General features: G+C 38.7%; 1 protein-coding gene across 15 annotated transcripts in view; it reads left to right on the top strand.

Annotated features, from left to right (window-relative positions):
* Positions 1 to 25,766, top strand: part of NRG1 (neuregulin 1) — a 1,186,330-nt gene that overhangs the window by 1,150,658 nt on the left and 9,906 nt on the right. For 8 of the 15 annotated variants that reach the window (XM_064272829.1, XM_064272825.1, XM_064272827.1 and 5 more), the window contains 3 exons: positions 10,398 to 10,465; positions 22,569 to 22,671; positions 24,842 to 24,968. In XM_064272829.1, coding sequence (XP_064128899.1) covers positions 10,398 to 10,465; positions 22,569 to 22,671; positions 24,842 to 24,968 — 298 coding nt within the window. Of the gene's footprint in view, positions 1 to 10,397; positions 10,466 to 11,058; positions 15,817 to 22,568; positions 22,672 to 24,841; positions 24,969 to 25,766 lie in introns of those variants that run through there. The other 7 variants (XM_064272830.1, XM_010592464.3, XM_064272824.1 and 4 more) reach the window with 4 other exon arrangements.

Below are 25,766 nucleotides of genomic sequence, written 5' to 3'. Positions count from 1 at the left end.
TAAGCTCAATTCCACAACAACAACAAAATACTTGCTGTATTTTTTTAATCTTCACGTGAAATGTTTATTGTCCCTGTAATAATTGTGAAAGCAATAAACCATGAAAGAATACTGTGCATTCCCAAGCTAATTGTCTTGTGAGCCATGCTCGCCTTCCAGTTCTCAGCAAATTGGCATTGTCATCCTTTTTTTTGGTAATTAAAATTATTCAGGAAAGTGTTACAACTTCTTCCTGGTTCTTCTGGAAGGAATATCCTTGACAGCTATGAGACTGATTACTGTTTGCTCCTTTTGGCCCATGACTTTATTGTGGCATCAAGGCAAGCTATGGTTGAGGGAAGAATTGGAGTGTATTTAACATCCAGAATATTTCAGGCCTTTCTTGTTAAGTGAAAGAGATAAGGGTGTTTTGTTTAAGTCCCTGTATTAAAAAACATCTATGACAATAAAAATAAGCAGTACTCAGAGTTCAAACAAAGGGACATAATACACGTGTCTTACGATACTGTTTGCTAGACCGCTTGAATAGGAACAGAAAACATAAAATTGTTGCATAGGTTCATCATGGTCCCGTTTATGAAGTTAGTTCATAGTTTCCATATGGTCCATCTGTCTAGAGCAAAACATTGCTAAAGCATGAGCCACACCGTTCAAAACCAGCATTATCCTGAGTAAAGACATGACTCAGAAACACCAGAGTTGGAAGTTTCCAGGTAGTCTCTCTGGTCATCTAATCCACTGTTGTCTTCTTGGGAGTTGAAGTAGAAACTTTCACAGCAAAGCACTTTTATGTCTCAGTTTAGAACAAGGTGTTCCAAATGGATTAACCATATAACAGTTAAACACTTCTCTGAGGAGAGATTCGCTGGATATTTGGACTTCCCCCTGGGGACCAAGTGGGAACTTCAGTGGTGGTTCTCATCTTTTATATTTCTCTTTTCTCTACAGTAATTTAAAATTTATCCTAGAGAAAAAAATACTATTCCAGATTACATAAACATGAGAAAAGAATCATACCTTTTTTTTTTTTTTTGCTCTGTAGTGCTCCGTGTTGTCATGTGGTTCAAAGAAACAAGATAATTTGAACAGGATATTTTCCAGATTTTCTCTTTGCTTTTTTTTTCCCTCCTTTTTCTTGTATATCTACGTTCTGAGCAATTTCAGAAGAGAATAGAGAACCATTTTGGAAAATGTTCATGTGATTTTTAATCTAAAAATGAGTTTATACCAGACTCTGTTTATATGTTGTCCAGTGCACAGATGTGATTTCATCAAGAGGGAATTACAGTTTTAACCAGCAATTTTGGTGAACAGCCTCGATCCCTTTCGCTTCAGTTCTCTGCATAAACTCTGCGTTTATAATATAGAGTTAATATGTTCTCCAAATTCTTCCCAGGGACTCAGTGAAATTACATGAGTTCATTTCTGCTAAAGTACATCTAACTCTGGGGAAGCAAGATTTTTTTTTTTCTTATAATAAAAAGTAAGTGGTAGTATTACATGCTCTCTGTAGACATAGGAAAAATATATACACCTGCCTTAACAGAATGTATCGTCATGTTTAAACCCCAATTCTTCATTTTATGGAACACTAGCAGTTTTTATTTGGTTTGGTGGGGCCACTGGCTAGCTTAATAACTTTGGGTTTGACTGATCATTTTATATCTCTGAACACTGGCTTCCTGATGTGTAAAAAACAAAGAAACCAAACTTGGGAATAAGAGAGATGCCTTTAAACATTGACCTGTATGATTTTATATAATTACTTTTTGTAAAACCACGTAGCATATGTAAAGTCTCATATTGTTTTATGCATAGTTATGGGAGTCAGTTATGAAAAACGTTAACTGTCAGAGATAAAGTCACAGCAAATACGTAATAATAAATTAAACTCAGTAAATGGAATACTAAGTAATACTTGTTTATAGATTAACCACATCTATGCTAGACATGGAAACCCCGACGGTGTAGTGGTTAAGTGCTACAGCTGCTAACCAAAGCGTTGGCGGTTCGAATCTGCCAGGCGCTCCTTGGAAACTCTATGGGACAGTTCTACTCTGTCCTATAGGGTCGCTATGAGTTGAAATCAACTCAACAGCACTGGGTTTGTTTTTTTGTTTGGTTTTTTTTTGGTATGCTAGACATTTTGGGAAACAAAGAGAAAAGAAAAGGCGTGGTCTCTGGTCCTTAGGAACTTAGTCTGTTTAGGAAAATGAAATAGCTGAAATAGTAAATCAATAGAGTGAATATATTCCAAATGGTGTAATATTGATTATTAAGGTAATCAGAATTCAGAAAAGGGAAGGAAAAGAATAAGCTGGAATAAGTTGGAGAGGGTTTTATATAAATATGGCCATCAGTTATTGAGCCTATCTTATGTACCAGGCAGGCATTGATGTTTCCGGAATACTTTCTGTGAGAGACAGTGACTTAGTTCCCTAGGTCAGCGACTCCATCCTAGCAATTATAAAAAAAGAAAACCCCAAGTTAGACACTGGAGCCAACCTCTGAGTTCCGAAGGCCAGGCAGAAGACTTCAGACATTGTGATTGCAAATAGGAAATCATAGTAATTTCTGGAGGAGGAGAGTGACACTAGGAACATAGCAGATGCTCAGGAAAGAAAGAGAGAAAAGGCTAGAGAAATTAACAGTTACGCAGGGGAGAGGCAAAGACAGTAACAAAGATGAATGTTTATAAAATCCTGGCATAATCATGATGATAATATTTGTAGAATTCATTAACAGCTGGATTAATGTAATTAAACAGGGGAATCATGGTTCATACTCAGAGTTGTGTCCTGCAGCCTCGTCATCCTGGCTGTAGAAAGAAAAATTGGGAATAATAAAAAGGATATATATTGGCTTAGAACTTCGAGTCCATAAGAACAGACTGCTAACTCCATCCCAACTCCTGCCATGAAAGAGCTCTTTCTTCCGAGTTGGTGTTATATACTAGCTTGTAGCAATTCTCTGCACTTGAACACTTCAGCATCTAACAGACATAGACAGCGTTTGCGAGACTGAGTTAGTGAACTTTAGTGGCTTAGATCTAGATGCTCAGCTCTTCAGAGGACCCTGTCTTCTATTTCTTCTGTGTTCCTCCTTTGCCTAGACACTTGGCTTATACATGGCTTAAAAACCAGTTGCCGTCAAATTGATTCCAACTCTTGGCGACCTCATGTGCGTCAGAGTAGAACTGCGCCCCCCTAGGATTTTCAGTGGCTGATTTTTCAAAAGTAGATTGTAGAGCCTTTCCTCTCAGGCGCCTCTGTATAGACTTGAACCCTCAACCTTTCAGTTAGCAGCTGAGCACATCAACTGTTTGCACCACACAAGGACTCCCTTCTGTGTGCTTATAATAAAAAAAAAAAATACTTATAGGTATTTATAAAATACTTATAGGTACTTATTAATTCATTTTGACAATGACTTATCCAATTACATGGAAGGAAATCTTTTCGTCTTCAAAGGAACCAGTTTAGATGCAGTTCTGCCTAATGTCAGGCGCACTGACTAGATTTTCTGGATAGCTTGTGTCTTTTTTTCTCATAAAAGCAGCTAGCTAGCCACATAGATTGTTGAGCTCTTTCTACAAGCCAGGCTCTATGCTAACAGTGGGGATGAAGTGGTGAACAAAATCAGACTAGTCTCAGCCCTCAGGGAGTCCGTGGGCTATTAAGAATAAGAAACATATTTTTAAGTAATTGATTTAATTATAAATTATAGGTGTGCTAAGTGCTACAAAGGATATCTAGAAGCCAAGGAAATGTACAATGGGAAACCTAAGCGAATCTAGAGGCAGAGGGTCTGTGAAAAGAAGTGGATGCAATAGCCCTCACCTTGAGAAGCATATAGTCTGTTAGAATAAAATGCACAATTTTAAATATTTGTATTAAATGATTTAAATAAAATGGGAGTATTTAGGTGTTTTATCATAAAATGAAGTGGCTGAAGTAGGCAGAACCAAAAAGCTTGTCTAGTTTCTAAGCTGTTTGATGAGACAAGAAGGGCATCCTCCAGAGAGGATGAGCAAACCACAAGTTAGCAGTCCATATGTCATTGTGTCAGAATGACTTGGAGATGTATGGGATGTAGATTGATCCCATATCCGATTAAATGGTTTGACCCCAAAACTTGAGGATTCATCATTTAGAATAAACAACGGTGAGGGTTTGAGTCTGCAGATGAGCGTTTCAGAACAAGCTGTGCAAACAGAGTCTTAGGAAGGGCACCAAGGTTCAAACAAGGAGGGGTTAATCCATAAACATTGCCACCCTCACTATCGGTATTGCATATTTTAGACATTGAGAAACAACATTCGACAGTAAGGACAACTGAGATGGTTTTTTGTCAACATTTATGCAGGAGTCCAGAGTGGTCACTCTCTCTCTCTCTCTCTCTCTCTCTCTCTCTCTCTCTCGGTGAATGTGTATATATATATAGAGAGAGAGAGAGTGTTGTCTCATGGTTTGAATGTTGGCCTCAGGTTCATAATAAAAAAGAAAAGGGGTGCTACATCCTAGCTGAATAGCGATGGGAGATATGGGGCTGGATCTAAAGGAAGCATTATTGGAACATCTTATATTTAATATTTTCTTTAATGTTGTAGACCAGGGCATACCCTTGAGGAAGTAAATGGCTTTTGCAGATAATACTGTTAGGGATTAAATTCTGTCCCCCAAAAAATATGTGATGTAAATTCTAACCTCTATGCCTATGGTAAAAATGCTGGTTGTGTAGTGGTTAAGTGCTACAGCTGCTAACCAAAAGGTGCTCCTTGGAAACTCTAGGGGGTGGTTCTACCCTGTCCTATAGGGTCGCTATGAGTCAGAATCAACACGGTGACAATGGGTTTGGTTTTGGTTTTTGGATGCCTATAATGGCATTGGGGAATGAATTGTCTTTGTTATGTTAATAAAGAGCATTAGTGTAGGGTGTGTCTTGAGTCATTCTCTTTTGAGATGAAGAGATGAAACAAGCAAGTGAGCAGAAATGGGGTAAGATAGATGCCAAGACACATGGAGATCTCCAATGAACCAGGAAGCAGAAGCTAAAGAGACAAGGACTTTCCCCCAGAGCCAACAGAGAAAGCCTTCCCCTAGAGCTGGTGCTCTGAATTGCAACTTCTAGTCTCCTAAACTGTGAGAAAATAAATTTGTTTGTTAAAGCCAGCCACTTGTGGTATTTCTATTATAGTAGCACTAGATAACAAAGACAGATGCCAAAAAGAACACTAAAACACAAATTAGAAAAGCATATACAAACCTGAGAAAATTTAACATGAAGGTAGATAACAGAATGAGGTTCATCTTGGAAAAATGTAGGCCAGTAGTAGCTGTACACTTAGGAAAGAAGAATTAACACCACAGACACTCAGCCAGTGAGTGGGCAATTTCTGGCAAGAATGCCAAGTAGGCTAAAAGGTGAGAAAAGTCAGTGTTTGCAATATGACAGTGTAGGAAAACAGAGCAGCACTATTTGAACTAACAGCCCTAGTGTATATGCTGCAGACTCTTAATTTACAGAGTGAGAGCAAAAGGCCTTGATGTCTGTCACTTAAGCCCACTGATCCTCCTCAATATATATGTGTTGACATTTCCATTATTTAAGATACGTAAACGTAGACACCAGAAAAGATTATTTCAGAGTTGTTGTGGAAGTGTTGAGGAAGAGCAGAAAGACATTGGGGACTCTTCCTTTTTAGTCAAGGTATTTTTTGACTGTCCAAATATTTGACTGTGGAATGACGACTAAAGAGAGAGAGAGTATCAGGTAAGCAGTTTCTGCCTTTGTTTGCCTGAACAAGGGAGGCCTAATGAAAACTAATGAAACCGAGAAATAAGGAATGAGAAAAAAAAGCAGCTCTAAGGATGGTTTATAAATTGACCATAAATTAGCAATAGTTTATAAAATTAAAACAAAAACTCATTGCCATCAAGTCAATTCTGACTCATAGCGACCCTATAGGACAGAGTAGAACTGCCCCCTAGGGTTTCCGAGGAGCAGCTGGTGAATTCAAACTGCCGACCTTTTGGTTAGCAACCGAGTTTTTAGCCACCGTTCCACCAGGGCTCCAAATTCATGAGTAAGGATATATAACAAACGTATCAGGATATTAACAGTATATCAAGGTTATTATTAAGAACAGGTTTTTATTTTATTGGTGTTGTGCCAGGAATCTTGGTCAGTAGATTGTACTGGTTTATTGAATCCTCAGTAAAATGGTATTTCAGTAACAGGATGTAAACTCTAGGTGATAGACATGTGAAGAATAATAGAGTCTTTTCAGGATTGCAGATACAATGTTAAAGGTTTTTATTTGAGGGAAAGAGGTCTGTGAGGAGGACCCTAGGTGTTCTATTTAAAAAAAAAAAAAAAACTGAGAGTGCACAGAGGAGATTCTATTATAAATTATTAAAATAAAAGACAAAAGTTCAATATTGACCTATACTTGGCATACCAATTGACTATATGAAAATCTCTTTTGATACAGTTCTTTATTGAACATTGCCATCTGATCCCATCTCAGTTGATGATATGAGTACCCTTTATGAGCCAGGCACTGTGCTAAGCATTAGCGATACAAAATGATCAAAATACGGTCACTGTCCTCAAGCTCATTATCATCTAGTAAAGGTGAAAAATACAGAAACAGCTGTTAGGTCAGTGTAGTGAAAGGTATCAGGACAGTTTGCAATGAGAGAGCTGCAGAGGGGATCAAAACCTCAGAGCTTAGGGCCGGGAAGCAGGGAGATGGCAAGGTAGAAGTTAGGAAAGGGTTAGTTGGAGCAAGTGATGCCTAAGCTCAGACAGAACTGTTCATGAAGCTGGAGAATTTTCATCCCATTAAGAACAAATGTGGACTAAAGATTGCTCATCACATTAAGAGCAGATGCTAAAATAAAACCCAGAAAAATCCCATCTTCTGATCTCAATGAAAAAAAATATGTATATAGATACATATATATATAACACAACAGGTGCTTGATTATTATTCATACCCATGTGTTTTTCTAAGAAGTAAAATTCTTGGAATTTTCTCAGACTCATGCCAAAGCATATTGTTAAAATCAGATTAAATTTAACATACTCTTATCTCCCAAGAAAGTGATTGATTGGATAGCATACTTAACAGCAAATGCTAATATAGAAATATGTCAGAAGCCAGACATTCTTCCTATTCTTTTGGAAGTGACTCCATAGAATTTAATCAGAGCTTATAGATCAGATGGGTTTTCATTTGCATATGACTTCTCTATACAATCAATGCAGTCTACAATTTGCTTGTGCAGAAACTATTCCAATCAGCCTCAGCTTCCTTCCATCTGACTTGGCAACAGTTCTAGATACCCACAGCAGTTACAGAATGACTGCTGTCTACAAATACTTCAATTGCAGAGCAACGGATCTTTACGATTTGTTTTTCCTCCATGATTGTCTTAAAAATCCGTCCTCTCAAATGTGATTTTTCAAAGTCCTTGAGTTCTGGCATTCCTGACTGGTAGCGTATTCAGACGGAATGATCTCGCATTCACTCCCAGTAATTCCACGTGTTAGGATGAGTGTCGATTGAGAGAATTTTAACGGTAAAAGAGACTTTTGAAAATCCTTTAGTTAAATCCCTTCATTTTATCACTGATAGACACTGAAGCTGAGCAAAACTAAACGGCCTGCGCATGCCCAAGAAGTAGGATATTCTGCTGCCAGGATTTTTTACTTCTTACATTTCAATGGGCATGTCAGTCTCTTGGGAATCTTGTTAAAATGCAGATTCTTATTCTGGATGGGGGTGTGAAATTCTGCATTTCTGTTAACAAGCTCCCAGGAGATGTGGATGCTCGTGGTCCATGGACCACACCATGGCTTTCCACTGAGAAAATTCATTCTCCAAGTGAAGATAAGCATTAGCGAAAGGCTAGTTCTAGTTCAGATACAGCTGATAGTTCCAAAAAGGATTCATGCACCTCGAATAGTTCTAAGCATTACTGTACCAAAAATTCTGTGTGATCTTGTTGTGCAGATAAACCACTCTTCTGCCCTCCTTGTTTTCTGGGAAATATCTTGTCAGAAGTTTGTAGTCATTAGAAAACTAAGTGGGTAAGATTTTTGACTGCATTTACCTTCTTGCCCTGTGCTTGCTGATCACACAACTTTTTGCATCCAAGATGTTTAAATGACATTTTATAAATAAATGCATCATTTCTCTTAAGGGGTTCCTGATTCCTGAGCTATTTGTTAATGTCATGATTAGTTGTGGAATTTCCCACTTATTTATACATCACTATTTTTTTTTTTATATGGAAACCCTGGTGGCATAGTGGTTAAGTGCTACAACTGTTAACCAAAGGGTCAGCAGTTCGAATGTGCCAGGCGCTCCTTGGAAACTCTATGGGGGTGGTTCTACTCTGTCCTATAGGGTCGCTACGAGTCGGAACCGACTCGACGGCACTGGGTTTGGTTTTTTTGGTTTTTATATATCTATATGGAAACTCTGGTGGCGTAGTGGTTAAGTGCTGCAGCTGCAAACCAAAAGATCAGCAGGTCGAATCCACCAGACGCTCCTTGAAAACTCTGTGGGGCAGCTCTACTCTGTCCTACAGGGTCACTATTAGTTGGAATCAACTCGATGGCAACGGGTTTTTTTTTAATGTTATTTATACGGATTTATTTTGAGTCAGAGTTGACTCGACAGCAGTGGGTTTAGTTTTTTGGTCTTTTATATGGATTTTTAGTCCTGCTTCAGAAATAAAAATAAAAAAACCATTTACTTTGACTTCAAAAATTATGTCATCTATGTTTTGTGGAAAGCTAGTCTGCATGTGTTGTTCTCATGTATCTGTGAAGACATTCTTACTGAAGCACGTAGAATGACATTTTCATGAGAAGTGGTCCACCCTCATAGGTTATATAGTTCTTATACACACAGCTCTTTGGATAGATCTTCCTCTGTTCACTGCGGCAAATGTATTCTAACCGGAAATAACCAGTTCATTTATCTAGGTGTTTTGAAGGGTTCAGAAGGGCTACATCAATACAAAATATTTGTTGTTAGGATTATTGATCTTACTAGTAATGATGATAATTATGCTGTAAATTACACAAGTACTCATGGGGTAGAAGATCAGGAACCACTAGCATTTTATTTTGTAGGCCGTTCTACATGAAGTATATATACCAAATCACTGGACAACAGTTTTTTAGTACTGAGTTTGGCTTGAAGGGAAATGAAAGGATATTAGCCCTATATTACTATCAATGAATAGTTACATTCACAGCTGTTTAAGGCTGAAAAAATAGTGCCTGTTCTTATATATGGACATTTATTTGCTCTTGAGAAGGAAAGATTGTGTGTAAATCACTAAGTATATATTGTATTAGACAGATGCTTTGCATAAGTGCATTTACTTCCTAGAACCTTTCGATGGCCCTATTTATTAGAACATTATATTGGATAGAATGAATCCATTCCCAAGTGCTCAGTTAGCAAGGCAATAGCAACAAAGAGATTGATTATAAAGGACTTCCATATTTAAGCACAGCTCCATGACACGACCTGAAGAGCAATATTATATCAACATTTTGGAATTTCAGTATGTAAATACATGTGAGTGAATAAAATGTAAGTTTTTAAAAATAATTTTAAAATAGCTTTTCCTGAAATACAAAATGACGATTATTAAATGCTGTAGCAGAAGAATAATTGTTTGAAATTTAAAAATGCATTAGTCTTTGATTTGGGCTAATCTGGTTAAGTGGAATTTGTACTGATAAGAATCTAATTCTACTTTCAGGATAAAAAAAATGAGACTTAATATGGATCACTATTTAAAAAGGGGGGAAAAGGTTTACTTTTTCTTGACGGTAATTAACTAGAGTATAAAAGTGTTTTCATTTGTTGTGTAGATTCATTGCATTAACCGTATCCAGAGTTGGCCATTTGTATAAAAATAACTATGAAATATGTACAAAATTGGGTATATAGAAAAGCAGCAGCTCAGGTCATTTAGTAAAGATTGTGCATGGAATCATATAAATTCTTATTGAAAATGCTCTTTTAACATACTAGGAGTCAGTGCTCCGTGCTAAATAAGATCATGCCCAAGGGAGAAAGGCCTAGTTGCCCATACCCTGCCATCCCTGTTCGACTTGCCGGCCTCACTTCAGTTAAATTTCAGTTAACTGATCTTTTGAAGACTGAATCGTAAACAACAACACAAATCTATAACCCACAGATTTCATGGGACATGGTTTTCTAAATGTTTGTCTTTTCTTTTTCTTTATGTTGTTCAGTAACCAGGTCATTTGTAGGAATCTCCATATTCCATAGGAGGAAAGTTGCCAGTCTGAAAGTTCAGTGTCTTTAGCGTTCTATTGCTTATCACATTTTTGCCCTCTAGGTGCCAACCTGGATTCACTGGAGCAAGATGTACTGAGAATGTGCCCATGAAAGTCCAAAACCAAGAAAGTATGTTAAAATAATCTGAAATTTGCTTTCTCCCCAAACTACAGCAACAGTCACTACCACTTGGTGTTTTTAAGCTCAGTTGTAACTGATTCCTTTTGTTCTAATTATGGTTGCACCACTCAGGGCATAAACCCATTCAGTATGACCTTGATTGACTGTCTGAAGGTCGTACTTTTAAAAGAATGACCAGTCAGGATGGCCACTGATGCTGGCAACCATGGCAGGCAAGCCAACCAAAAAAGAAAAAAAACTTTTTTTTTTCTTTCAACATTTTTGACCAAAGCTATTAAATGGAAAACTGAGATGAATAAACCAGATTTAATTAAATGGCTGTCTTTGAAGGAAAGCAGCCATTTGAAAGACTTGTATCTTTCTGTCTTACAAACCCAAGCATTGTATTTTGTCCAGAATTTTAATCATTTGGGGGAAATGCCAGAGTCTGAAAGCCATGATTAGTGCAACGATTCGGTTCCTGAGGGTGAACTCACCAAGTTCAATCAATTGACACTGAAGGAGCTTCTTTCTAGCATATATTCACCTCTTCTCTTTTTTCTCTGTTTTTTCTACCATTGTTTTTTTGTTTCTTCTCTCAGGTGCCCAAATGAGTTTACTGGTGATCGCTGCCAAAACTACGTAATGGCCAGCTTCTACAGTACGTCCACTCCCTTTCTGTCTCTGCCTGAATAGGAGCATGCTCAGTTGGTGCTGCTTTCTTGTTGCTGCATCTCCCCTCCGATCTCACCTAGAGCTAGATGTGTTTTACCAGGTCTCATACTGACTGCCTCTGCCTGTCGCATGAGAACTTTAACAAAAGCAGTTGTATCACTTCCTCTGTTCGTCACTAGTTCGCTCTGAGTTACTAGTAGGTGTGTCAGGCTCCAGATGTCTCTGAAACTGATACTGAAGAATGTGATACAAAAACGATAGTCCATCTCAAGCAGTGAAATTACAATAAAGGCATTTAAAAGTCTCACTTTTATTGATAAAATAAAATCATTCCACTAAACAGTTCATCTTCTTTATAAAATGACAACATTCAGAAAAGGAGGTTGCTAAGTTGTAACCCATAACAGCCGAAATGATGGTAAGTTAATTTTGGTTGAGAATGTGTTGTTTATAACAAATAAACATAACAAAAAGAGTTCAGGTGTTTCTCTTCATTAACCAAACAGTTTGCATTTAGGTATAAAAAAAGCACTGAGTAGGAAAATTAAAAACAAACATTTCCCAGCAAATAGGAATCTTGGCTTTCATTCATATTGCTTAGGGAGTAATTGAGGTAATTTAGGACTAGTTTAAACAACCAAAGAATTTTTTGGTATTGGTTTTGAAGGTAACCTTAGGGAAAAAAAAATTTTTTTTAATATTTATTACTTATTTTGAAATATAAAGCTCAACTCTAGAATATATATATTTTTAAATGCAAAACTGTGAAATTCTGATGGGCTTTTGTGGCTTCCTGAAGTTCTGACCGTCATTCCTATAACACCCAATGCAAATTTTACATAATTGCATGGATAACTAGAATATATTTTTGTCCTTCTCTTGTGAACTGGGATTATTAGCTTTTGATCCTGGAGCTTTCAAAACATTGTATTCAAAGCAGATTCCATATAATTCAATTAGATCAAGAGTCAGCAAAATTTTCTGTAAATGGTCAGATAGTATTTTAGGATTCACAGGTGATACAGTCACTTGTCACAACTACTTAACTCTGCCATTGTAGCACAAAAACAACTGTAGACAATACATGTACAAAACAGGCAGTGGGCTGAATTTGCCCAACAGCCATAGGTTGCCCACCCCTGATGCAGATGGTCAGTTGTGCACCATGAAAAGTATTTCACATAGGTTATTGTACTTTAAGTTGACATAACAGTGCTATGAGGTGGTCATTTTGGAGCCCTAAACGAATCAGAGATTACTCCTGTCTAGATGCATGCAAAGTGTAAGGTTCTGGAACTCAATATTAACAGTTATAGGAGATAAATTCCATAATGCATTCTGGGGAAATTAGACCCATAGTATTTAATCATTTGTTTAGTGAGTTGGCACTTCTTAGGTATTTATATGAGCTGTATATCAAAGATTATGTTATAGGCCACTTTGAGTTGTGAAAATTGATAATATTGTTAAATTTTCAAACACAATCTTCACTTTATTCACAAATGTTTAAATAGTAATGCCTTTAACAGACATAATTTTTCTCTCCATGGCTCCAGATTAATTTTTCAAAGGTAGATAAGATGGAAACTAAAAATAGAAAGGGGAAAAATGAAATTTTATTTACCACATTAAAGCCATTCCTTTTAGAAATGTGTTTGTATTCAAAAACATAGATTTAGCAAATCAATTGTGACCATATAAATACAATAAAATTATATTTTAAAATTTAATGAAAATTCTGACTGTTTAAGTTATAATTATTTTTGGTGTTATAGAGAATTTCATTGGGAACTGAAGGCAACGAGGGGCACTATGTAGAGAAAAGCGTTAAAACCAAAGGTATTTTCCAGAATAGCAATGGAGTTAGACCTGGCAATAGTAACCAGAGAAAATATTCTCAACTTCTCCTTTAGACCATTTTCTTTTTCGTAAGACATCACTTAAAAATAGCCACTATGTGTTTCTGAGTTTCAGAGTGTGATTCCTTAAATAATCCTTTACTAAGCTTTAAATGACACTTTGGGGAAGCATCCAGGAAGGCAGTGTTTGTATTTAACCTGATTTAACACACTTGCTAGGAAGCCCATTTGTGAACAAAACAGGTAACGACCCTGATAGCGTGTATCTGGAAGAGGAAGGGCTTCCAATCAGAAAGTGCTTTCCAAAGCTGTCTCGTGAACAATTTTCTAACCTCTGTGTCTGAACATCTCAATTTTTATCGCTGCATAGCCACACATAGAAGGCAGAAAAATAAGGACCTTGTTGCTGCTCTTTAGAACTTTGTTCAAGTAGCAATTAAGGACACAAAAAGGATAGAAAGTGTTGCCACAGTGTCCACTTTTCAAATTTAAGCATTTGTATTCAGAAAGTCTGGAAAACATAAGTTAAAATTTAAAAGAAAAATATCCCCCGGCTTCAGAAAGAAGCGTTATAGAACTTACCAAACCACGTTTTCAGTTGAAGAAAAACATTCTAAAAGAACGTACGATATTGTCAAATGTTTATTAGCACGTAACATATATTATTAGGATTTCATACAATGATGCTGGTTAGAATGTCCTGTGAGGGCATTTATTGATTTATAAAAACTGATTTAAAATGTGAAAGAAAGGAGCAAATGTATATTTTATATGGCTTTCTTGAAGGCAGCAATTTGTCCTGAAATAAAACCTATTAATTATAGTTTCTAGGAAAATATCGTCAAGGCTAGTCAGCCTTAAATTTGACCTATCTTGACACAGAATTCCTAGTTGAAAGGATAATGGTGGGGTGGGTGTGTGTGTGTGTGTGTGTGTACAAACCTGTTACTGTCAAATCAATTCTGACTTAAAGTGACGCCATAAGACAGAGTAGAACTGCCCCATAGGGTTTCCAAGGACTGGCTGGTAGAATTAAACTGCCGACCTTTTGCTTAGCAGCCGTAGCTCTTAACCACTGTACCACCAGGGTGCAGGAAATCTATAATCAATTTATAGAGAAAAAAAAGTATACACAGCTTCAATAGTTAGAAACAGTATGGACTAAATATGTCATATAGAAGTTAATATATAACAGAAACTAATTACAGAGCAACCCAAATTACTATTTTTAAAGAGTACAACTTTAGAACTTTTAAGTACATTCTCAAAGTAGGTAACCTTAAAAGTAGTTTTTAATCATACATTACTAGTGTACAAATTACTTGTATTGATTACGAAATTCTTTAAAAACCTGTTGCGATTATTCGTTTATCTCTCAAACATGTTTACCTTGCTGACGGTAAAATAAAGGCGCACTATTTTTTTCCACCCACGACAGAATTCTCATAAATTCCAACTGTAACTGAGATTTTACTCCGTGTGTGTGTGTGTCTGTGTGCTCGTGTGCTATGCACGTGGAGTCTTGGGAGAAAAGAGAAATTTACCTCTTACCTTTCAAAGGGCTCAGTAGCAATATGGATTGGAATATGTGAAAAAAAAAAAAAACCTATCTACATTTATAAAGGTAAGTCTAAAATTAAAAATCAGGTGCTAATTGGGTCCCATTTAGAATTGATGTTGATAGAACTCCTATAGAAACCTCAGGGGTGTAGAAAGTTAAGACTACACGTATGTCTTTGAGATCACTTGCAAGAGCAGCCCCAAGATGTTAAAGAATAAAACCCTGAATGTCTTCAAACTTAAACAGAAACCATATCTCCATGGATGGATAATCTTGGTTTAAAAAAAAAAAAAAGCTTTATTTTTCTTTTCTTCTAATGAAATTGAAAGTTGAAATTAACCTACAGGTTAATCACTTTTCTCCAAACAATTAAAAATTCCTAAGGCAAAGGATTAGTGAGTCAATATTGAATAGTTTCTGAAGACTCTTTAGATTTAAATTAATTTTTTATATTGCTTAGTGCACAGCAGGAAATCACATGTAGAAAGGGAAACTAAATTGTTTACAGTAACCTTTGTGGTTTTGAATTATTAATTTAATTTGAAAAATGCCGTGGCCAGACCAGTTCAATAGGAAGCATGTAATACATAATGAGCCCTATACCAACATTAGATTAGGTAGAAAGGAATAACCTCTTCATAAAGTGAAAAGTGTGTGTGGACTCTGCTTTTCTTGAGTCACAATGAAAGAAATATAGCTACCAATAGTACAAATAAATGACAGCAGCATTTGCTCCAGGTCTAGGATGACTGATGCATGTTTTCCTTGCTTGTTTCCTTGTTACGGCTTATGGCCAGAAGACATGCCCATTTTAAGTACCAATTTCCCATTGAATTATTTGACATTGGAGCTGCCTGATACAAATGACTTCCCATGAAATGAAATTATAGTTAGGCTCACAGACTTACCTATAAAACGGTAAATGCAGTAATATGTATGCATGGGCATGCCACTAATTTTATTGGAGACTTAACCAAGCTTTCTACGCAACTAATACGTATGATCGCAGTGTTCACGTAGGCCTGGAGTCATGGTTCACTGCAAAGAGTTTACGCAGTTATGTCTTGCTATTAACCCTTAAAATATTACTGATTAGTGGGAGGAAAAGGTAATAGAGAGAGAGGGCAGGGAGAAAAATGGCCATACACCCTCATGGGGATGTATAAGAAATTTATTATCAACTTCCTTGGAAAATGAGTTTTTTCACCTTGATTTTCCAAAGCGTATATGAAGGAAGCAAAGGACCAAAAAAAAAAAAAAGTAAAGCTGACAAATTGAGTGTTGCCCTGAGGCAATGAAATTCATTTGGATTTGAATAAATTATTTTTTTGCTATGAACTTTGTGCAAACCCTCCCCACACCCACCAACACTGGGTTTTCAATTGATGGAAAATTTAGATTCTTTGCCTGTGTACTCTGGAGTACGGAGAGACTCTTATAAATATAGATTTATAAACAGCATCAACAACTCATTGCTGTTGAGTCGATTCTGACTGCTAACGACCCTCAAGGACAGAGTAGAACTGCCCCATAGGGTTCCCAGGGAGTGGTGGGTGGATTCCAACTGCAGACCTTTTGATTACCAGCCCAGTGCTTAACCACTATGTCACCAGGGCTCCATAGATTTATAGCACCCCCCCCCCATTATCGTTGTTACTATATTTAGTATTTGATTTTCTTTCTTTTTTTTTTTTATCTGGGAGTTTTATTTCCTGAAGGAGTGGGAAGTTTCTAAAGACTGTATTCTTGAATATACCCATTCAGAATTTTCCTAGGCATGAAATTAGTAAAAAAGTAATCCTGGACGGAGCAAGTAGCCCAAGATAGGTCTTCAGATGCGTTTGCTTCGCCCCGGTGCTGCTGGCCGCCATAGTTCATGGCGTTTCAGAAGGCACATGACTCTCCCACAGCGTCTCCTTTATTCCTCAGGGTCACCTGTGAGACGTGTCAGTATCATAAGCTTTTTGTCAGTGAGAAATTAACTTGTCCCAAGTCACTGAACAGGCAAATGGTAGAGGCAGGACCTGAAACCAGGGCGACCCCAGCACCTTCACCTCCTGTACGTGTCCCCGAGTTACTTTTTCCGTTTCCAGATGTTTTTTTGTAAGAGAAACACACCCTGACCTGCATTTTTTCAAAATTAGGAAATGCCTCCTCCTATTATTGAGCTTCCTGGTATCTCTCAAATGCGCAACTAAGGGAAGAAAACACAGACCTCTGGACCCCTGGTTTCATTTGCTCCCTCCTCCCCCACCTGGCTCTCCACCAGCTCACATGCAAAAACTACGTGAAGTCCTAAAGGGTCCCACATGATGGAAGTTGATTAATAATTTTTGTCAATGAATGGAAGTCATTGTTTCTGGAGAGTTTTTTTTGTTTTTTGTTTTTCTTTTGCTCCATTTTCCCCATTTTCTCATTTGAGCTCCTGCGGGTTCTACTGTTGCTGCATACCTGGAGTCTGGAGTCCAAGATGGCCAGTTGCTGGCTGTGGGCTCAAACCTTCCAGTACCTTCTGCTGGGCAGACCCTCTTCCTCTGTCCTGTGCTCTAATGAGGGGTTCTGAGTGGGCGTCCTGGAAAAGGATTTCTTTAGAGAAGCTCAGCACTGTGGGCCTATTATCTACTTTGCTCTGTGATATTTAAGGGAGTAATAAAATTAGCTTAGGACCTCAAGAGCATATCGCCCTCCCCCCCCTTTTCTTTCTTTCTTTTTTTTTTTTTTAATAGTTTGAAAAAGAGAGAGTTATCTTGTGCCACACAGGAATTATATGAAGGAAAAAAAAAATGGAAGCAAACTCAATTCCCTGTCCCAGTCTTCTCTCTGGCTTTTTGGTCCGGAAGATTTGTTGCTTTCTGTGAATGAGATATGCAAGTGGTGGAGAAAGTGGAAGGTTAGGAGGAGAGAAGTAGATTTATTTTCTACAAGTAGTCAAAGCAACAACAACAAAAAAAAAAAGAACAAACTACTTAAAAATGCTGAAAAATACCAGGTCAACATGATAAAATTTGGAGACCAAATTCCTACCCTCTGGGTTTCTACTCCTGGCTCTGCCACTGTGTTTTTGGATTACAAATTTCACCTCCCTAGAACTTGGCTTCTGCCTTTTCCAAAGAGGGGATCGAAATTATCTCTAATGCCATTTCTGACTAGACAGTTCGTTCAGCCTTTCTGTCCCCGAACAAGGAAGTACTATAAAAAACAGTGCAGATGTACAACTTCCCCCTCGGTCAGGTCTTTTAAGGGTTAATAAAGACACAGAGTGCCGGTGTTGGCAGGCCTCTTAAAAAGAAAGGGTCCCTGTGTGGACCCAAAGGAGCTACCTGAGCACTGCTTTGTTAATGGCCCCCCCGCGTCTTGTTCCAAGTGCACGCACAGAAAGCCGTGATAGTCATGTGTAATGTGTTTTGGAGTGCAGTGTATTGCTTTTTCTGAAACTTTTTCCCTTTCTTTCTTTTTTTTTGTTTTGTCAACTTTCTGCATTGGCAGAGCATCTTGGGATTGAATTTATGGGTATGGACCAATCATCATTCCTTTTAGCCTGCAGAATTTAGAGCCTATGAGTTTAAATCTTTTTCCCTCCCTATTCTTATCTTTCAGTTCCTAACTAATTTCCTTTTTCTTTAGAAGGGATCATACAGCTATAACAATGATTTCTCTACGTTCAATCTATGATTAGTTTACTGAAACGGGGCTGAGCCAGCAGCAGCTTTTATAATTCCAGCCTTCACTTGGGGTTAAAAATCACCTCACCTGCTGCCAATTCATGTATCTCCCACATTACTTGACCCACTGGTTGGATCTGGCCAGGGTGTTATATTAAATTTGGGGTAAGTTGGAGTGGTACAGAAGGCTACTGAAGGAATCAAACAGGGGACCTGAGGAGAACAAAAGAAGCTTTTAAATGCATCCACTTAAGAAACACATCACTTCTTAGTCTGATAGGCGACTGACATACAAAGTAAAAAATCGCGTATTTAATATAGTCGAAGAGAAAGCCTTTCTCTTCTACAGCACAATATGATATGCACAAATTTGAATTCGCCTGATTTTCTGGAGATGTTGAAGCACTACTGTAGTCAACTTCATTATCTTATGAGCAAGGAAATAGAAAACAGAAAGAAATATGCCTTGTGCTATTTTAGGTAGAAAGTCTAGTGCTAATGGAATTAAATTTGAGTCACTAAGACTATGCAGACCAGCAATCAAATTGAAATGGTCACACTGTAAACATTAAGAGAATATGTCATAGGAGCCTATGAAATTTGGGGGTGCTCTTTTGGAAGACCTTCATCCTAAGTAGTGGGGAGAAAAGGCTGAAGTCTGGAGAGGAGCAGGAAAGCCATGCAGCCTTGCAGAGGCCCCACAGACCGCCGCCCCCCCCCCCCATGTTTCTCTGAACATGGCACTCAGGCCTGCAGCGTGGTCATGGGTCAACAAAGCAGGGGCCTCCATCTCACCATCCAGCTGATCTCCATGGCCCCGTGCACACAGGGCACCGGCAGCTGCTGCTTTCTTTTGGGTGACAGCATCACAGTCTACAACTAATATCCCTTCTGTAACTGGTGGCAAATAAGGCTCTTGCAAGCTCTAGCAGTTACAAGGATGGAAACTCACCTGCCCATCTCCTCCAAAACACATCCCAAGAGAAAACTCTTAATTTGATCGGAAGTGTCCCCAAATCTTTGTGAGCGCTTGGAGAACATCTCCCAAGAGTGCAGAGAACAAGAGGACGCACCACCATTGCTAGGGTGGCACGTGGTCTGTTAGGGGAATTGTATGTTGGGGTTAATGACCTCAGAATGACAACTGTCCCACTTCTGAAAAAGCTGATTGACCTTTCTTGCACGGAGGAAGATATCCCTCTAACTTATCCCCAACAGCATCTTTCTCTTGCTTTATTGCTTTGGGTTCACAAAGCCAGTACACTGCATCCTTAAGGAAAACCAGACCTTAAAGGCCAATTAGAACTAAAAAAAGACAAGGGCCCTGTCTCTGGGCATGGCTGGATCAGACTGAAAAATGTGCTTCATCTGATTCACTATAGCACCTCCAGACAAACAGTAAACTTTCGGAAGTGTTTTCACTCACGAAGGCCCAACCACCAACTGGACAGGTTCTTTTGTCTTTTTTTTTTTTTAATTCCTCCCTCTAATTTACTCTTACCCTATGGACCCTGTCACAGTATGAATAATAAGGGGGAAAGGGAGTTACAAGAATCCATCATTTGTATTCTTCAAGTATTTTTCCCTTACCACATTAACAAGTTAATATTATGTATAAAATTATAAGAAAATCAGATAGAAATTGGGGTGAAAAGTATGTAATGCGTTCACTAAACGCTGATGTGAATACAGAATCTTATTGCACTATCTGTATTCTATGGACTTTGGCTTTAATTGGTGGGTTTTGCATTGCCCACTGGCCTGTATTGAGCTAGCTTTATATTTCCGTGAAATAATCCATTCCATGACTGATTTTCCTGGAAAATGTATGTGTTCCTATATAACACAGGAAGAAAGGGTGAGCCATCATCCACCATTTGTTCACAAACCCAATAACCACCACAGAAGACTTGTCGGGAGAATCCCTGAGAGTAGGCGTGCTGCCTTTTTTTCCCTTTAGCCCTTATGTGTCCCCACTGCTGTAGTTTGCAGAAGCAATTTCCCAGCTGTTTCTAAAGACAGAATGTTAAGGTGTCAGAGAAAAAGTGCTACCACCACCTTAAAATTTTAAAAGAAGAAAAGCTAGAGTAAGCAGAAGAGGCCACAGGAAAGCTGAGGGCAGCCATACTTCCACTCCTGTCTATTAGCCAACTCATCACCGCCAAGGGAGCCCTTCTCTGCGGTCTTTGGTCCGTGGAGAACTGGTGGGTGAGGCCTCTGTGTCTTAGAGATCTATAAACCTGATCCAATGCCAGCGTCAACAAAGAGGCTCCAGTGGCATCAGCTTGAAGATTAACACCTCATAAAAATTAATTCCCTGCCCTGTGGCTGTGGGGGTGTGGGGGTGGGCAGACACAAGCAATTAACACATAAGCAACCAGATGTCATGTCCTCGTTTGACTTTTGCGGCACAGTAGATACGTGACACCGACTCTGTGTTTCCTGGTGCGTTGCTTCACCGCAATTTCACCAGCTGCTTTGCTTCCTAATCGTGGCTTCCAGACACCCGCTAGCCTAGGTTAGGAGTTATGCTGTATGGAATCACCCTTCCAACTTTGCATCCACCTTTCTTCCCCCACCCAAGCATTTCTTCCTTCTGGTTTTCTTTTCATTTATTTATTTTTCCTCCCTTAGTATCAGGCATGCTGTGCCAGGGACTTCAGATGGCTCCTTAACTCTTAACCTTGTTTTCCCTTGTACTTCACTTCCTCACTCACTCTGTCATTCTGTCAGTCTGTCTGTCCTCTTGGTTTGTTTTTCCTTTCCACTTCCCACCCTTTTTGGTTTGTTTTTGTATGCTCTCTGCAACATTCTCGTCTTTTACCCACTGACTTCTATTGTCCTGCTCCTCCTGTTAATAATTGTCAGTGCTATATTAATTTGATTTGACGATGTTCCCGACCTGTTCACTGGAATTTGATTACCATGGGCTCGGCTTGTAGGAAATGTTTTATTTAATGATAAGGTGCGCTGTATCACAGAAATTAAAAATCACTTTTTCATTTCAAGAAAACTTCCTTTGAGTTGCCCTGTCTTTCGATAAAGACAAAGGTGCAGTTCCTGAGACTGGGAATGTAAATTGGAGATCTTCGTTGAGGATTCCATGTTGATGTCCAGATAAGACAGCTTCATTTCTACAACATTCCCCCCAGTTCTTGGCCAGCTTATTAAGTAGAATGGCAAGTAAATCGTTTACACTGTTTATTATGTACCAGTTGAGTTCTCTCCTGAGTGAACTTGTGAATGTCTTCCAATAAGTATGATTAGACTTGTTGGGAACTCAGGTCCTGAGGGATCAGGTCACCATTAAATCCTCAAATCTTGTTAAGAGCCTGACCTACTTTGGTATAATCAAGTTATCCCCCAAAGAAGCTGATTTGCAAATCGAAGAGCTTCATGAATTGGAGACTCTGATTGCATTTGGGGTACACTAGTGTTTCTAGTTCAAAATCCTAAGCCTCACACTTCCTTAGGATAACCTACATTAGCTAATTTGCCAAGTTGGCAAATGCAAGAATGTCCCATCTATTCCAAATCACACATCATTTTTGCTGGTGGTTTCTTTACACAGATGCATACATTAGTTCTCTAAGGACAGTTGGTTAAGTAATAAGAATTGGCCTCCAAAGGCCAAGTCTTCATTGTGGCTCAGGACTTTTTTTTTACCCATCACACACCTTACCCATCACTTTCTCTGATACAGTACCCTGGTAAAGTTATGTCGCTTCTTTTGTTATCATTTTATGGTTAAATCATAGGGATCCTGCCTCGATTTAGCTGCTAACTACAAGCCAAGCTCATGTTTGCAAATGTTTTTTGGTTTATTTTTTTAAAAAATTAGTTAGAAATGTGGTTCTTTGTAAAGACCACTGGAATGTAAAGCAATGATATAAAATAGCTGGGAAATCAAAAGGGGGGAGGAGGGAGGAGACAGCAGGGGAGGGACGCAGCGGTGCCGATCCCAGCTCCTTTGTTGGTGTTGATTCCTGTTGTCTTTGCAAGAGTTTTTTTTTTTTTTTTTAAACCAAAATGGCAAATCTTAATGGTTATTTTATAATTAATGTTTGTGATTTGCTAGTTTCATATCACATCTTCTGTATCTATGGCTTGTGGTTCAAGTAATTTTACAGTTCAATATTTTTTATTATAAATGTCCCCAGCTGGCTTTGCTGGTGGTGCTCAAAGTATAGCACAAAGTATGTTGTACCTTAGAGACGTTCATAGATGTAACGAATTGTCGAGTATCTATTTTCTTATGAACTTGGACAGTGCCATGCAGCATGCCAACTGTTGTAGTTTTAAGTCTGGGCATGTGTAAGTGACCTGTGGTGACATCTGCTCTCATCCCTTTCCAGAAGCTGAGGAGCTCTACCAGAAGAGGGTCCTGACCATAACCGGCATCTGCATCGCCCTGCTTGTGGTTGGCATCATGTGTGTGGTGGCCTACTGCAAAACCAAGTAAACCTTCTCCTCCATGCCTTACGCTCTCCTTAGCACAGAGAGGGATCCCTTGCAAAGGCTTTGCAGAAACCAGGCTCCACAAGCTAGGCTTGTTTAAAAAAAAGGGAGGGGGAAGGAGGACAGGGGGACTTTTCCTCCTGTTCTCTGAACAGTCCATTTCAAGATCCTTTCCTCATCACGTACATTAGAAACCTCTGCCTAACTGTATGAAAGTGTTTGTAAGATTTCTGATGACTGTTCACTGCCCCATGAGTGACAGTCGGGTTGGAGTGACAGGCTTAGATGGGAGCATGTGTGCGCACATGTGTTTGTGAGTGCACATACCACACACTAAGAGAAGAGGGACAGATGCACAGGGTGGGCTTGTTATATTGCTGCTGAGGACAAGTCCAATTTGCACTGAAACTTAAGAGATAAAGGCAACACCTGGCTATTGAAATGCAGTTTTCCAAAAGTTATCATGATTATTTTTCAAGTCTATCTAATTAGGTCACCAGTACAAATCTTCTCAAAATGTGAGATGTGAAAAAGGAATCTCATGGGAGGAAAATCAAGCAAAACGTGCTTTGAAAGAATAAGAGAAGACATTGAAATAGATTTGTGTCCACTCTGTTGGAGCTCTTAAATTTGCCCTGTGTTAACAAAGACAATTATGTATACCTTCTACTCCAAGTTTCAACACTCTTAAATTAACCTTTTTGTTTGTTTGTTTCTGTTTCATAGCATATATTTTCTTGCCAACACCTCTTTATTTCTATAATCATTACATCAGTGATTTCAATACAGCCATGTGTTGTTGTTAGGTGCCATCGAGTCGGTTCCAACTCATAGCAAACCCACGTACAACAGAACGAAACACTGCCCGGTCCTGTGTCATCGTCATGATGGTTGTTATGCTGAATTCCGTTGTTGCAGCCACTCTGTCAATCCATCTCGTTGAGGGTTTTTCTCTTTTTCACTGACCCTCCACTTTACCAAACATGAGGTCCTTCTCCAGGGACTAGTCTTACCTGATACCATGTCTAAAGTATGTGAGATGAAGTCTGGCCATCCTCCCTCTAAGGAATATTATTACAATCCAAACGTTGTATTGAAAAATGAATACAATATGCTTTTATGCCACAAAATCAAGAGCATGGATTGTGTCTTCTCAATACCCGTGATTGAGTGTGTCGCCAGAATTGTGTGATAGCACTAAGCCTTCCTAGTCTCGACCTTATGAGCCTGATTAGATCCAATCTTAATATTTCAATATTCATAACCTAGTTATACAAAAAGTGAGAGTAGAATAAGATCATGTCACAGTTCTGCCAAAACCTACTGGCAAAATGTGTACATATCCTCACACATAAACATGCATACTAACTATATATAAGGCACAGCTTCAAAACTACATTTTCTTAAGAGCTTCACATGCAAAACTATAAATTAAATCAGTCTTATCAATTCTGCAGCACAAGTTATCTAAGACAAATGACCATCTGTAAAATTTAAGCAAAGCTGTATTTATTAGGAAAGTTGGGATTTTAGCCAAATAACAACTTGACTTCTCTTGTTTTCTTCTTTTTTTTCTTAGCCCTCAGCAGCACAGCTAAATTTCAGTAAGAATCCCATTAAAAAAACAAAACCCATTGCTATCAAGTTGATTCAACTCATAGCAACCCTATAGGACAGAGTAGAACTGCCCCATAGGATTTCCAAGGAGCGGCTGGGGGATTTGAACTGCTGATCTTTTGGTTAGCAGCTGTAGCTCTTAACCACTGCACCACCAGGGCCCCCAAAGAAACCCATCCCCAAAGCCCTATTGCAGTTGAGTCGATTTTGACTCATAGCGACCCTACAGGACAGAGTAGAGCTGCCCCATAGGGTTTCCAAGAAGTGGCTGGTGGATTTGAACTTCTTACCTTTTGATTAATAGCCCCACAGTTAACCACTGCTCCCCCAGGGCTCCAAAGAATCCCATACTGCTTCTTAAATCTGTTTGTGAAGGTTATGTCATTCTACCTCTGCCCTAGGCAGCTTCTGAGATGAAGTAACACACCCACCTCCCTCTTCCTCGTCATCATCCACAGCTTTGAGTTACTTGTAGGTGTCACTAGAAGAAAGATTTGGCTGTACTAAGGCGTGTACTTAATGGAAAAGTAACTGTTCCCTTTTTCACATCCAGGAAACAACGGAAAAAGCTTCATGACCGGCTCCGGCAGAGTCTTCGCTCTGAGCGAAACAACATGGTGAACATGGCAAACGGGCCTCACCATCCTAACCCACCTCCCGAGAACGTTCAGCTGGTAAATGTACGTTGTCTCTGGCCCGTGGAAAAAAACTGAGCATCTCAGCTCTGTTCGGGCGCCATCAAGTTTATTTTCCAAAGCTCTTAGGCTCTTAGCTGTCGCCATTAATCACCATGGCTTCCGGGAATCTGAAGTTTCTCCAGGAAAAAAATAATGGGGACATTTTTTACAGTGGATTTGGTTACTGTAAAACCAGCACATTTCCTCTTGAAAAGTGTTCATTAAGGGGTTGGAATAATAATGTTGGGTTTGTTTTGCAGGGAGCCCACAGCTGGGGGAAGGAGAATGGAAGCAAGGAAAAATAATAAAATTAAAAACACAAGAATCACACGGGGACTGTTGTTTTGTTTTTTTGTAATTTGGAAATAAAGGATACTCCAGTCTATAACTGATGAGTACAGATAACTGAGCAAAAAAACTGAGAGCTATTTTTATTAGGGACATTTTACAGTGCCTGGTGATTCATTGATTCTGATTTACAAAGGAAGAAATAGGGGCATAGAAAAGCCAGGTGACTTAGCAGACGTGCTTCTCGGTAGCAAAACTAGAAGAGTACGATGATTTCTTCTTCCCTGGCTCTTTCTACATGAGGCCAGACCCTCAAGATTAAAAATATCCTTAATCGTTTAAATATTCTGTTTAAACTTTACCAAGCACTTAGCTTTTAAAATGTAACTAGATCATGGAGTAACAGATGCTGGAGAGGGGTTAATCATCTTCCAAACCACCCTTTTTTTACAGATAAGAAGCAGAAATCACACATCTAGTTAGTAGCAAGGAGCCCTGGTGGTGCAGTGGTAA

This window comes from Loxodonta africana, chromosome 19 (genome assembly GCF_030014295.1).
Source record: "Loxodonta africana isolate mLoxAfr1 chromosome 19, mLoxAfr1.hap2, whole genome shotgun sequence".
Taxonomy (NCBI): Eukaryota; Metazoa; Chordata; class Mammalia; order Proboscidea; family Elephantidae; genus Loxodonta; species Loxodonta africana.
The sequence above is the reverse complement of the archived record's forward strand: the minus strand, read 5'-3'. Positions and strand labels throughout refer to the sequence as shown.